At 35.3% G+C, this 15,677-nt stretch overlaps 1 protein-coding gene across 2 annotated transcripts; it reads right to left on the bottom strand.

The window, feature by feature from the left end:
- Positions 1-3,447: 3,447 nt before the first annotated feature.
- Positions 3,448-14,054, bottom strand: LOC127411873 (inositol polyphosphate multikinase-like). 2 transcript variants are annotated; one of them, XM_051647716.1, is made up of 6 exons: positions 13,718-14,054; positions 11,685-11,770; positions 11,245-11,341; positions 9,441-9,613; positions 6,250-6,331; positions 3,448-4,415 (listed from the first exon to the last, which is right to left on the bottom strand). In XM_051647716.1, the coding sequence occupies exons 1-6, from the start codon at positions 13,872-13,874 to the stop codon at positions 3,892-3,894; spliced, it is 1,119 nt and encodes a 372-aa protein (XP_051503676.1). In that variant the 5' UTR covers positions 13,875-14,054; the 3' UTR covers positions 3,448-3,891. The 2 variants fall into 2 exon arrangements, with proteins under 2 accessions (XP_051503676.1, XP_051503677.1); XM_051647717.1 differs by lacking the exons at positions 11,245-11,341; positions 11,685-11,770; positions 13,718-14,054 and adding an exon at positions 10,917-11,063.
- Positions 14,055-15,677: the final 1,623 nt, after the last annotated feature.

Below are 15,677 nucleotides of genomic sequence, written 5' to 3'. Positions count from 1 at the left end.
AGCTGAATAGTCGGTTAAGAGCTAATAATTAATCATTGCAATAATCGCCTGAATAGTCGAATAATCGTTCTAATAATCATTAGATTAGTCAATTATCAAAATAGTCATTAGTTACAGCCCTAGCTCCAAGTCTGAACCATGCACATACAAACACACAATACAGAAAGACTATGGTAAAGCCATATCCAGCATTTTAATAATATGGTGTAACAGGGTTTTCTCTGCATTGTGTTGAATTAAGCACTCAATTGACACCATCTCACAGTCCCAATAATCATGCTCACACATGTTCTATAATGAGGATGAACATTACATCAAACATTACTACACATATAAGATGGTAGCATGAGAGTATACAATACACCTTCATACATGGCAAAACAAAATACATGTCAATATTGACAACAACATCAAAAAAGATACAATTAATTAAAATTATCACTCACCCACCACAACCACTCTCTCACTACACAGCACACTACACAACACCAGCCAATGGGTGGAGAGTGCAGGTTGAATACAATTAAAGGGCCATACACAAAATTAAGTAAAGCAAGTGGAAACACCTTTTTTTGACCCTGTTACAATGGCATATATTTATGCAAATTAAATGGGTTTCTCAAACCCACCTCTGTCTTATGTTCATCTTAACGCATGTAATCAACACACAACAAAGTAATATAACAACCACATGAAATACACTGCTACAAATATCAAGGACTGCTGAATCTCTAACCCAGATCTGATACCACTGGATTGAGTTTTGTGTTACCACCATTTCCAGAGTCCTTCAATGGTGTGCTGGCAAACAAGAGCCACAGCGCCACCAAGTGAAGCTATGTGGACCTACATACATACACCGACAAATAACACATTGTGGGAACCAATTACACAGCCTATAAAGATCAATATCAAATATGTATGACATGTATGATTTTTTTATTCAAAATTGTGAGAAAAGCGTATGAAATGTTTACCTGTCTACAAATGCCTTTCAAACACTTTAAACATGCTTTGAATATAGAGATAAATAAAACTGGACTAGGAAAAGCATTAAAAGAGCCCACAAGCATCCTTTTTTCTCTATTTCTGTCTTGTTTGCTCTCTCTCTCTCTCTCTCTCTCTCTCTCTCTCTTGAGTTGTTGTGTATTGACTTGCTGTTGCAATATTATTAATAAATGCAGAAATCCATTATTTTGGGTCTAAAATGTGTGTGTGTGTGTGTGTGTGTGTGTGTGTGTGACCAGCAGACCAGTAACTGTAAAAAACATACAGACTAGTAACTGTTTGTACTCATGGAACATGAGCATTTCAAACCATTAATATATATGGAATCCATGTGGTATATGGAATTTATATTTTAAATTATACATGTTAGCCACAATACCATAAAATCATAATTATGCATTTTTTGTTGCTCCTAGAGACATGTTTTATGGAAAATAACACAATCTTCAGAGAAAAATGAAATGCATTACAGAATGCATTAGGGAGGCCAAAGTATAGAACAGTCCAGTTGGAACATTTAAATGCGAGAATGTGAAGCTTTCTGCAAAGCAAAATCCTTTAATCCATTATGGGCAAAACCGAGACATTTTTTTATCACTGAGAAAGAGTGCTCATCCCATTTTTAAAAGCTATACATGGAACCACTATAAAATAATAATCAAGTTTTCTGTCAGTAGAATGCATTCAGAACGCTTTAGGATAAATTGCACTCTTTGAAATTTAATGTCTGATCTTTCTTTACAAATCTGAACATTTCGAATTCTGCACATTCAATGTCATATGAATCAAATCTTTAATAACGAAGCAGATACAATCAGCATGTCATTCAGCCCGTTATATAAAGAGTTACATAAAGCTGAAAAAATAGTGACTGCTTGTTGCTCATACTGTTTTATTCAGTGGTGCATTAAGAATATAATCAAAATCCTCCATTACTATACTTCAAACATGCATTATTTCAACTTGATTTCTTGGGATCTTAAATGAAGTTTTCTTATATTTACAACAACAACAAAAAACTTCCTTAAAATAATGAAAACCATTTTTTTTTTTTCATATCTGTCAAAAAGAATTACTATAAACTATAGTATTTTTTTAACTATTAGATTTAAAAAATAGATTTTGTTTTAAAGACACGAGAGTGGATTTTTTAGCAGTAAATGAAAGTTAACATTAATCAATTTGCATAAATATATTAATTTTAAATAAAGTAATTTCTGTGCAACTAGTTGCACTAAACAGAATCGCAAAATAATTACTTTTTCAAACAAGTTTCTAACACTTCATCATCTACCATTGCTCAGTCAAACAGCTGGAACACTGGAAACAGGAATTACACATTTCATTGTTAAATTAAGATAAATTCTCATTTGGAATTTATTTTAAAATCAAAAGTGCATTATATTAGCTGTTTTAGAAGACAGACATCATGTCTTCATCAATAGTTAAGTCATGAGAAGTCAGTACTTGCATAGTAAGTGTGTTCTGACAGCACTGATAAAACTGCTTTAAAAGTCCAAACACATTCTACTATTCAATTTAAGACATCAGTTAGGTCTGTGCATGTGTGTGAGATTATGTTGCACTGGATTAAATGGATAGTTAACCAAAAAAGAAAACCCTCATACCATCCCAGATGTGAATGATTTTCTTTCTTCTGCTTAACACAAACAAAGAAAATAAATTTTCAGAAGAATATCGCAGCTCTGCAGGTCAATACAGTGAAGTGAATGGTGGCCAAAACTTTGAAGCTTCAAAAAGCACACAAAGGCAGCATAAAAGTAATCCATATAACTCCAGTGGTTAAATCTATATCTTCAGAAGCGATTTGATAGGTGTGTGTGAGAAAAAGATTAATATTTAAAGATGCTGTAAGCGATTTTCTACTAATTGAGTTGTTGGATTAGCTACGCCCCCCTTTTCCAAAACGCAGCACTCCAAAGATACCAAATGTGCTGTTGAGACCGACACAAGCAGAAACTGTTGTTAAAAAAAATAATAAAAAAAAGTAGCAAAATAGCGCCCTCAACTGACAACTGTTATGAGCAACATTGCATAAAAATGGCAATATGCCTCAATAATTCGCTGTAACTACAATACTATGAGAACGCGCATATTTGTTTGAGCTGTCACAGAGATATCTCTGGACACTTATTTCATTAATATCTTTCAGGGAGAAGTAAAGTTTTTTGCATACATTTCCATGAAAAAAATCACTAACAGCACCTTTAAGTCCTATAGTTTACTATAAATTCTCCTCCCTGTCCAGTACAAAAGAAAGGGAAAGTGAAAGTGGAGATTGATAGTAAAAAAGGACTTAAATATTGATGTTTCTCACCCACACATATCATATCTCTTCTGAAGATATGGATTTAACCACTGGAGTCATATGGATTACTTTAACACTGCCTTTAATTGCTTTTTGGAGCTTCAAAGTTCTGGTCACCATTCACTTGCATGGTTTGGACCTACAGAGCTAAAATATTCTTCTAAAAATCCTTTTTTGTGTTCTGCAGAAGAAAGTCATACAGTACACATCTGGAATGATGAGAAAATTATGAGAATTTTCATTTTGGGCTAAACTATTCCTTTAAGAACAATTAAAAAACAACATTTAACCTGTTTATCCCCTTCAGCCCTCATTTTGCCAAGTGAAAATATAATATTGGAAATAACTATTAAAACTGATAACAGATTTTTTTTTTCTTCATTGATTGTCATATGGCTGCATTTAGAGTAGAAATGAAGCATGGCCATGCATATGTGTCCCTGGAACACAATTCGGGTCTGAACAGGTTAATGTCTAAAATGCTAACTCTGGGAAATTGCTGGGCTGATCACATCAGATTAGACAGAGCAAGAGAGAAAGAGATGTCACTGATCTCATTCCTTTAGTATCTGTTCTAAGGTTGCAAGGAGGTTCCTTAGTCCATATATGTAGCCCTCATCTGCACTGTCGCTAGGAAACACATGAGCAAAATCGATCATTTTCACATCCCCTGCATCCTCTTCCTTATAATCTATTTCAATTTCCTCATCTTCCTCCTCTACACTCCCTCCACACATTCCGTTCATGGTCCTGTCATGCTGGAGGTTGTGGGGAAGATCACTGCAGTTTGGTTGACTGCATTTCCTGCCCACTTGGGTTAAACTGCACTGAACACTCAGAGCCTCATGTGGGAAGTGACCGTTGGACTGCAGAAGTTGTCTTCCAGTCTCAGCTCTCTTGTGCTTCATTCCATTGACTGTGTGAGGTGAGCCTTCATACACCAACAGCAGAGAGCTGGCGTAGAAATGCAGCTGTGTTTGGCTCTCAAACCAGTGGAGAATTTGTTGGATTTTAAAGATACTCTGGGAAATTGCGTCCTTCCTTAAGCATTGACCATTATGGAAGAATCGAGTCAAGCCTGTACAGAAAATCAAGACAACATCATTTTTGTTACTATGTGATAAATGGTAACCACTTGATTTTTTTGACTGACTAACTTTGATGACTTTTCCAGTTGCTTATGATTGCCAGATATGGATTTTAAAAAATATTTATTAGAGACTGCATTCACAAAGAGCATATCAATCAATGACATATATACACTTTCAATACACACTGATGAGCCAAAACATTATGACCATCTAGCCGACAGCACCTTTTGACAAATTAATTTCTATGATTTTTCCATAATGTTATAGAGCTTGAATTCAGAAAGAACAATTTCTAACTGATGAAATATTATAGAGCAGAGAATAACAAAAAAATATATTCACTATAGAAATTTTCATAAGTCTACCATGACTCTTTAAAGGGATAGTTAACCAAAAATGAAAATTCTCTCATCATTTACTCACCCTCATGCCGTCCCAGATGTGTATGACTTTCTTTCTTCTGCAGAACACAAGCAAAGATTTTTAGAAGAATATCTCATCTCTGTAGGTTCATTCAATGCAAGTGAATGGTGAACTTTGAAGCTCCAAATAACATATAAGGCAGCATAAAACATACAACTCCACTGGTCAAATACATATTTTCAGAAGCAATATGATAGGTGTGGGTGAGAAACCATTTTTTTGTGGGTGAGAAATTATTTTTTTTAACATTTAAGTCAATTTTTTACTTTAAATTCTCCTCCCTGCCAGGTAGGTGGCAATATGCACGAAGAATGTGAATCGCCAAAAACAAAAGAAATACTTGGAAGTGAAAGTGGAGATTTATAGTAAAAAAGGACTTAAATATTGATCTGTTTCTCATCCACACCAATCATATTGCTTCTGAAAATATGGATTTAACCACAGAAGTCGTTTGGATTACATTTATGCTACCTTTATGTGCTTTTTGGACCTTCAAAGTTCTGGCCACTATTCATTTGCATTGTATTGAACTACAGAGCTGAGATATTCTTCTAAAAATCTTCATTTGTGTTCTGCAGAAGAAAGTCATACACATCTGGGACGGCATGAGTGTGAGTAAATGATGAGAGAATTTTCATTTTTGGGTGAACTATCCCTTTAAGGTTGATTAAGATTAATTTCCATGATTTTTCCAGGCCTGGAAATCACAAATCTAAAATTCCTTGACAGTTCCAGGTTTCCCATGACCATTGGAACACTACTCTGATTAAATATTTCAGCGCTGAGCATAACTATAAAACACAACAAAATCACATGGGACATCAACATGTTTCTTCCAAAAGTTCATGTACTCTGAAGTAAGCCGAATCAGACATTTTTGCATCATTTCCAGCTTGAACACATCGCTTTCACATAAACCATGGTGAGCGTGATTTGGAGGTTGCATTTTAGCTCTAAAATTACATGTTTACTCCACTGACGGTTAGGTTTAGGGTTAGTGTTTGGGTTAGGGGGCAGAGTTAATAAAAGATGCATTTTTGTTGCCTGTATTACATAATTTACAACTTAAAATGCAACAAGCTTTTGGCGCCACTCTGTGGACATTTCATAAGAAAACAGGGAGCTCACAAGTGCCCATACGTTCAACGACACTTCCGGCTTCGGCCACTGGAGGGCAGTGATTCTGATTTCTGTAAGCCCAGACCATTTCAGCAGCAAAAATTTACATCTACTGTTGCCGAATTCAGTGTGACCAGTCTGTAAAACATTATATTTATTTAAGAAATTTCCATAACCTTGATATTATTTTACAAATTTCCATGACTTTTCCAGGCCTGGAAATCACAATTTTAAAACTCCACCAGTCCACACAAGTCAGCTATGAAAGTGGAGCTGCACCATTTTTAACGGTGTCCTTTCCAAGACTGCGTCCATATGACTGGTCATGGGTGATGTAACTGTCTGAGTTGATCTGGTACACCTAAAATGAGAAGATGAGAGAGAAGAAAAGAGGAAAGACATCACCATGAACAAAAACAGGAACCGAGAGACAGAGCTATTCCCACTGCATGGATTTTTACCCTCTTACAGCCACACTACAAAAAAAAAAAGAAATAATAATAATAATAATAATATATTTTTTTAATTAAACAAAGTGAAATAACATGGCAAGCACAGCGGGGGGGGGGGGGGGGGGGTTGGGCTGACAACAGATAGCAAAAAAAAAAATGTCTCAGCCTAGAGACACAGAAAATAATAAGTTGAGAAATAACAAGTGCCAGCAGAGTGCTGAAACAGAAGATGATTTACTGAGGGGTTTGGAGGAAGGAAACTCTAAACAAAGAAGCTCATGAAATATAAGCTACAAAAACCTTCAATAATAAATATCACAACCTAAAATACATTTCATAAGATGCTAAAACAATCAATGACATATATACACTTTCAATACACACTGATGAGCCAAAACATTATGACCATCTGCCTAATATGCTTTTGGTCCTCCACGTGTCGCCAAAGCAGCACCGACCCGCCGAGGCATGGACTCTACAAGACCCCTGAAGATATTTGTGAAGAAGAATTGTGACTTGTGCCACAGTATACCTTCTGTCGGTTCGGACCAGATGGGATAGCCTTTGTTGCCTCGCGCATCGATGAGCCTTGGGCGCCCAACACCCTGTCGCCGGTTTGTGGTTTGTCCCTCCTCGTACCACTGTCGGTAGGTACTCACCACTGCTCAAGGTACTCTAACTGGACTGCTGTCATTCAGCTTCAAAACAAACTGTTTATATTATCTTTTAATATTCATGTCCAAATGCCCTCGACTGATGAAATCTTATATTTTAATCTTTTGGTAGAAGATCCTTCAGACCCCACTACTTTGGCTGTCTCTGGGCCCCCAATGTCCTCATCCCTGCCCAGTTTTTAAGAGACTATTTTGACTGTTTAGGATTTATTTGTAATTTTTTTTACTAAGTACTATTGCTGCCAATGTGGCAAGTTATAAAAACTATTCAAAAATATATATTATATAGTTTCATAGCCATATGACTACTGACACCATGTAAGCTACGTATTATTATCCAGACATTTGCTGGGAAGGAAATGTAGAGAACGGACCTCCTGGAACTTTAATTGAATACCCCTGCTATATACTATACACTCGGCCATCTAGTGTATGAATTTTCAAACACGGTGTCCCAAATGGAACATTAACAGTCTTTCAATTGATCAAAGTGACGTTTCAAACACACGGTCTGTTGTCGGTAGGTTTAGCGTGTTAGCCAAACTCAATCCAACACTCATATTTCAAATAACACTTATATTTACACAGCATGTGGTGATGGCAAAGCATTCAACTCACATTTGTCAGCTGCTGTCTTCACAGAAGTTTCAGTAGGTGCCACATTAATCATTAAAGGACTAGTTCTACCCAAAAATGAAAGTTCACTTATCATTTACTCACCCTCATGCCATCCCAGATGGGTATGACTTTGTTTTTTCTGAGCACATAATCAAAGATTTTTAGAAGAATATCTCAGCTCTGTAGGTCCATACAATGCAAATGAATGGTGACCAAAACTTTGAAGCTCCAAAAAGCACATAAAAGCAGCGTAAAAGTAATCCATAAGATTCCAGGGGTTTAATCCATGTCTTCAGAAGCGATCCAATCAGTTTTGGGTGACCAAACAGACCAAAATGTAACTCCTTTTTCCACTATAAATCTTGACATGAGTCTGCTTGGTGATCATGATTTCAAGCTCTATTACATTTCCTAGCGCCATCTAGCAAGCACTAGGAAGTGTAATCAAGCTTGGAAATCATGATCATGCTTCAAGACTGCAAAGGCCAGATGTTTTTCCAAAAACCCTTATCCAAGACTAAAATGATCAATTGTAACTCCTCTAAGAGCTTTTAAGCTACCTAGCTTAGCACAGAACAAGGCACAGAACTTCAGACTGTTCTGACTTACAGTACTATGACTTTTCTAAGTGATCAACACCCTGTCTTCACCGGAAGCGAGTGGCACATCACATCAAAAGCAGTTGAACCCCATTATAATCAATGATACTGTCTACACTGGAAGAATCCGTTGCAGTGCGTCCATCACGCTGACAGTAAACAGATGTCGAGTTCCATTTTGCGCTGCATGTGCTGGTGCTACTACTGCCAACAACACAAATAAACGGTTTAGAATGTTCGTATCGACGCGTTCAGTGTAGTCAGTCTCAAGCCGTTGTGTCATGTCAATGGACCCGCCCAGTGTAGACAGGGTGTTGCGGTTTTCCCTTAGAGGGCATTAAAAAATCCAAAAGACTTACATAGACAGAATTTTCAAATGAGCCAAACCACTAATATATATACAGAACAATATATATATATATATATCTCCAAGGCCAAAACTATTCAAACTCCAACTGTCAAAAAATCCTAATGTAACCAAACACACACAAGGCTACAAAAGCAAGCAAGCAGACAACAATCAGATGATTTAAAAACTCATGTAAACACGGTTGAATAAGCTGCTTTTTGGTAGTATCAGCATAATGGTGTGCATGTAAATGAATCGGTGATTCAAACGTGAGATTACAGAGGCAAATAGTCTTAATTTGAGTTTGACCTTGTTTACCTGCATAATTGCAACACAGTGAGAAAAACTGTTGGGTGCAGAAACCAAAGCAGAGCCGGGAACTGACCACTGGTTTCACTACAATCTTATCATCAGATATCTTATCAAAATTCCTCCGAGGTAATTAACAGAGTGTGTGGATAAGATCTGAAAATTGATCATGCCTTAATGGGAGGACAGATGGGAATTTCTTTTTTGCAGCACTGAAACTGGACCTTCAGAAACCTCACTCAGGTGATCTGAAGCTTCATATTGTGTTTATGAACCATCACATCTCATAACAATGAAATCATTTACTGAGAAGAGAATGCAGAGAGAAAAAAGCATGCAGGACTGGGAATAAAAGAATGTGGAGAAAGAGGAGAAATAAAGAGGATTAGGAAAGTTCATAAATACACTGAGCTGATGAAGACTCAGGCACAAACACACACACACATTATGGTGCAACTGTCTGTCTCACCCTCATGCCCAGTAATAGGAAGCCGATCTCTTCCATTAGAGGATACTTCCCAATCTGCTGTTCACGTTTCTCTTGTGATGCAAAAGGGTCGTAACTTCTCCTGCCAATCTTCACATCCATGATGCAGGGCCGTAAAAACCTCTGTGTCACGTCCTCCAGCTTCAGATACTGTTCTGAGAAATACGAGACAGATAGGAGACACATTTCTGAGACATATGAGACATAAAGACACAGCTCTGAGACTCATGAGACAATGAAAAGACAGCTCTGAGACAAATGATACAAAAAATGCCTATTATGAACTTTGTGAGCATGTGATGTCTTTAGATTCCATGTATTAGATGCTGTTTTTTGATAATCCTGTTTATTAGTCTATAAAGCAAAGTAAGTTTTTGAGGACATCATTAACACATCATTGTGATTTTTCAGTGTTGTCAGCCAACTGCACCATTCAAACATGGTACTTTATTGTATACCCATGCTTGGCAAACATAAAAAGATGCACAGAGACATGGAAAAGCAGTTTAAAGTCCAATATATTGATAGAGTGAACACTCCTTTATTGTACATACACTATATACGGACCAAACAAACATCTCACACTCACCAAGCACATGTACTTTGGACACATGACAACACCCACAACTGATGCCAAGAACATGATAACATAGGAAAGGTTTTATAAGTTTCTGTTTTCTTTTAACTCCCAAAGAATAGAGTAACACTGCTGGAAGAAATCCAATAATAAATACCAAACTATTGATCAATTATCATCTAATTAGTAACTAAAATTAACAAACATAGATAACATTAACTTGAGATGATTTTCAGGGAAAATAATTCAAATCTGACTTCTGAAGGAAAAATTGTACATGACTGTTGATTTCAACCAGGAATGACACAGCAGATTATTATAGTTTCAAGTCAACTTCAACGAAAATTGACCCATTTTAGTTTCTCAATGCATGTTCCTGACCTTAATGCAAAGAATTTGCTAGTGCATGTTAAAGTAAACGTTTTTCAATTTTTTAAAAATTAAACATTTCAATGAAAAAACTTGCTCCGCCCTTGAAATGTTGTTTCTTTTTGGATGACATCACGAATCCCTCTCAGTCATGAAGCCCCTCCCCTCCAACCTATGTCCTGGTTTGTAATGCCCACTTTTCAAATGGATAAAATCAAGTCTGCCCTACATTTTTTCTTTAAATATCACGTCTTACTCGTAAATATATTAGAGTACAAAAATGAAATGGGCTACGGACAGTAATATTTAAATTGGTCTGAAATTCAGTAGTGAATGTAACAATAAGTGTTGGGTAAGTTACACAAAAAGTGATCCAATACAAATTACTAATGACTTTTCTTTAAAAAATGTAATCAAATTACTTTACTGATTACTTATTTGTAAAAGTAATCACATTACTAATTACTTTACTTTTTAGTTAATTCAAAATTTAAAATATTGTCTATATTTACTTCTTGTTCCTTGTCGCACACAAGCCATAAACTCAGCGCCACATTTTTCTTCCTTACAATGACTTGCTAGGGGGCGCACAACCTCACAGAAACACAAACAGACATGCATATGAACATAGTTCATGTTTTAAATGCATTCTGCATAAATAGTATTATTTTAGAATATGTGTAACCCCACTAATGTAATAACTGTAATGTGATTACAAGAATTTAAAATGTAATGTATTAAATTACTTTTATTACTTTAAAAGTAATTAGATTAGACTTTGTAATCCGATTACACCCAACACTGTTAACAAACCCATTGGACATTGCTGTTTTATCTCACCGTTTGGCGACTCCCTTGGTGCCCATGTGCCATAGAACTTTGGTATATGTTGTTGCAGGTCCATTAGCCTCTTATCTGTGCAGTCTTTAGCATATACCTGCAGAAAACAGTAACATGTACCAAGTAGCTTTGGATCCAGATAAGTTCTGGACCACATTTATAGTTACCAGAGATTCCAGACTTCTACTCTTTCAATTCATTCTGACCCCCACTAGCAGCCTATCAAAAACTGCACAGTCTCTATTTAAAGCAGTGGATGTTTACTGTGAATTATTATGAAATTGATGTCTTAGAAGCAGTGTTGGAGAATAGTATTGTTAAAAGTAAGTTGCATTATTGCATTACCCCCAAAAAAGTAATTTAGCAACAAGATGATAAGAATGCATGTGGGATCTCACATCTGAACATGTGCATGTCTACAGCAGAATCAGTTTATTTACCTGCTTGTAGAATAGCATCTCTCGTGGGCCTCTCGGAGGAGGCTGTAGCTGTTTGAGTATTGTGCCATCAGGATGCTGCAGAACACCTGTGTCAGTATAGTGAAGCAACGACTGAGAACCTGCTAACATTTCTTCATTATATTCAACTCATAACTATTTTGTTGAGTGTGACAGGAAAACATCTGAAAGACTTTGGAGAAAATAAAGCTACATAAACTCATGAGTGTCACTTTAAGTAGAATCACATTAAAGTAGAAATATCAAATGTTGATGGTGCAGAAGAACTTTTAATTAAAAAATTATTTAAATATGGTTTCATATTAAAATGAACTGAAAAGAAGGGAAAAATATGATTCCTCATGATTTGACCCCTTTAAATTATATCTAAGATGACTATTCAATCAATCTGAGATTCCAGCCTAATGATATTTGATGAGCATTGTAGGGTTTGCAGCTTTTAAGCTGTGCAATCTTGATATCTTCCACTCTAACATAAGATCATGACTCTGCTGCTTTAACACAAGAAAAAAAAAAAAAGTGCTGACCACTCACAATCTGACAGTCCACACAGTCCATCAGATAACAGCTCTCAGTGCGCTCTCATTCATCAGTAAATCCCCATGACAGAATCACAACTGACACATGAGAGTTACTACAGCGGAGGAAATGATTTCATCTGACTGCTGGGCAGCGTGATTGTTTCTTTTCATCAAAGACATCGTGATTTCACATTAAACAAGAGTGACAACAAATCCAGTGACTTTTTAATTAAGTACTGAATAATTTTAACTCAATTTTAGTCTCAATCAGAAACATTTTGCCCAGGAAGCCTAGAGGAAAACCTGTGCAAATTATTCCAAGAGTGTCAAAGTTTAAACTGAATTTACCCATGTCAAAATATCTAAAACACAGGATCTCCATTGGAATCATTAGGCTATTTAGTAACCAGTCCTAAAGGATCCAAATGGGAATTTTCTCATATACTGTACAATAGACACAGTATCAAATAGGACTCATAAGAATCATATAAGAAAAAAGAAAACAACTGCAGGAATTTCAGTTTATCCAGTAGAATCTTATTTAATTCCATTATGATCATTTTAAGATCCAAACTGTTCCAATAGTAATCCTCTATAAAAAAAAAAAAAATAAATTAACCACATTTGTTCATCCTAATCTAATCCAACCTACGATAAACCTATGTCCTTCACTAACAAGTATTCCGGGTTTAAACCAAGATGAGCTCAATCGACAGCATTTGTGGCATAATGTTGATTACCACAAATAAATAAATAAATAAATAAATAATTTTAACTCTTATCTCATTTTCTTAAAAAAAGGTGAGGTTACAGTGAGGCACTTACAATGGAAGGGAAAGAGGCCAATTTGTTTAGTCATGACAACAAGTTGTAAAACTGGTTATGCCTGTAACTTTAAACAGAAAAATTGTAGTAAGCGATTTTATCACACTACAATCATGTTAACACACATATTGTTTATGTCTTATATACAGTGAGTATTTTAACCTTTAGAGATTTGCCCCATTCACTTTCAGTGTAAGTGCCTCACTGTAACCCAGATTTCTGTTTTAAAAAAGGAGGGACAAGTCCAAATATATATATATATATATATATATATATATATATATATATATATACAGTATATATATATATATATATATATATATATATATATATATATATATATATATATATACAGTATATATATATAATTTATTTATTTATTTTTGGTAAATCAGCATTATGCCATAAATGCTGCCAATTAAGCTTAACTAGTATTGAACTCGGAATATGCCTAGTTTAAACCAGTTCTAATAATTTAATTTTCAGTTTTGATTAAGTTTTTGTTTTCTAATTTCTTTTTTTTTCTTTTCTTTTCTTTTATTTTTTATTTTATGTGTTTTAAGTGTCTGATTTGTTATTCGTTTGATTTGTTGTTTTCCGAACAAGAAATGATCCGAAACATTATGACACATTTTAAGAACACAATAAATAAAAAGTCTATAAACTGACCAGTGTTATTGATCCCGCGTTTATGTCCCGCCACCTGATGAGAGAACGGCACACATCCATTTATCATCCCGTGCTCTACAGCCCCGTTCCCTTTATTCCAAACATATTCTATATTTATTCTTTCCACTTTTTCCAGCATTAGAGATGGTGAATCCATGATCTGACCACCGCCAACTTGTTCAGCATCGGATTATCCAAGTTTGAAAGGCGAGAGTTAATGAGTGGCCAGAGGATCTGAAGTCATTTAACAGGAAGACAAACATGTTCATGTAAAACTAAGAATCTCTGTGCTATCAGATCAGAGCCACCATTTGGAGCCCTTTAATTTGGCGCTTATTTATCACTGCGTGCGTAAATGAGCGCAATATACTGTGGCTTTCTCTAAAACGTTGGCACAGAACGCGTCTTTAGAGTTCTGAATGGAGCCGTGACGTCAGCGCGCAGTCCTCTAATCAAAGGGAGTGTTCACACAAGACACGTTCTTACGTTCCGTCAGTGTACACGTGAGTCCGACTGGCGTCTTTGGACGTAATTTAGAGCTCCATGGTTGTGACACGTCTTGTTTTTGTTTTTTTGTCTCGCGCCATGAGAGTTGCGTTTTTAAGTTGTAGGCTATTTAGTTAAAACAGTCCAACCTACCTGTCAAAACGCATTTTGAGACCCCACCATTATTCTGTAGATCTTATCCACGGCAACGCCATCTTTGATTTTTGACGGTAATGACAACGAGGCTGTGAGGGAGAGATGCACAGTCTCTTCAATGGGTTGTACAGTTGTTTAATGTGTTTTTGGATTGTTCCGTTGACGAAACATTGAAAAATTATCTTTCCAAAAAATTCCAAACGTTTTTTGATAGCTTTATACAGTGCATGTCATTGAAGAAATTGTACACTGTAAAAAGGTTGCTGTAAATTTTACAGTAACTTACTGGTAGTTGGATGCCAATATGTTACTGTAAAAGTGTTTACAGTATTATTACTTTATTTTCATTTAGGCCTACTGTATTATTACTGTATTTTCTTTTATAGTATTATTACTGTATTTCCATTTGTAGTATTATTACTGTATTTTAATTTACAGTATTGCCATATTTTCATTAACAGTATTATTACTGTATTCTTATTTACAGTATTATTACCATATTTTCATTTACAGTATTAGTACTGTTTTTCAATTACAGTAAAAGTACTGTTTTTCAATTGAGAATTCAGTTTCAATTTAAACAAAATTCATTTTCTACCTGTAAAAAACAGAATCCAATTGCAGTACAGCACAGCAAACCATGATTTATTTATTTTGTACCCAAAAAAATTACAATTACTCATGAACATTTGTCCTTAAAATATATTAATTGTTGAACATTTACAAATGTGTTCATGTACTCTCTCTCTCGCTCTCTCTCTCTTTATCTTGTTCTTATTATAAACTGGTTGGGAAGCTGACAACATAACTTTGTCTTAACATTAATAACCATCACAAGAAACGATCATAGTTTAAGTCTATCCCTTACAGCCTTGTTTTCATTCCCATCAAAAATCAAAGATTGCGCTACTGTGAATAAGGTCTATTAGGTTCTATTCTATTTGCTTCGTTTAGATTACTTTTATTATTTTAGCTACTATTATTTTGGTAGCTTAGGGATAGTTCAACCAAAAATGTTAATTCTCACATAATTTACTCACCCTTGTGCCATATTAATTCTTTCTTCTGTAGAACACAAATGAAGATTTTTAGAAGAATATCTCAGCTATGTAGGTCAATTCAATGCAAGTAAATTGTAAGCAGAACTTTGAAACATAAGCGTAAATTTAGGTAGGGATAATAGGGACATGTTCCTATCAACTTTCAGAAAATCTAAAATGTCCAGATTAACATTTGGACAATTTTGCCACTGAGAAAATTCTTTAACTTTATGTGTTTATTTTCATTTTATTGATACTTAAAAATTCTCAGCATCATT

Source organism: Myxocyprinus asiaticus, chromosome 21, assembly GCF_019703515.2.
Source record: "Myxocyprinus asiaticus isolate MX2 ecotype Aquarium Trade chromosome 21, UBuf_Myxa_2, whole genome shotgun sequence".
In the NCBI taxonomy this organism is placed as follows: Eukaryota; Metazoa; Chordata; class Actinopteri; order Cypriniformes; family Catostomidae; genus Myxocyprinus; species Myxocyprinus asiaticus.
This window is presented reverse-complemented; position numbering and strand designations above follow the sequence as displayed.

Coding starts and splice junctions, on each gene's coding strand:
- LOC127411873 (XM_051647716.1), bottom strand. CDS start 13,874: ATGGATTCACCATCTCTAATGCTGGAAAAAGTGGAAAGAATAAATATA. Junction 11,771..13,717: donor ACGCGGGATCAATAACACTG/GTCAGTTTATAG, acceptor ATACTGACACAG/GTGTTCTGCAGCATCCTGAT. Junction 11,342..11,684: donor AGATGCTATTCTACAAGCAG/GTAAATAAACTG, acceptor TGTTTTCTGCAG/GTATATGCTAAAGACTGCAC.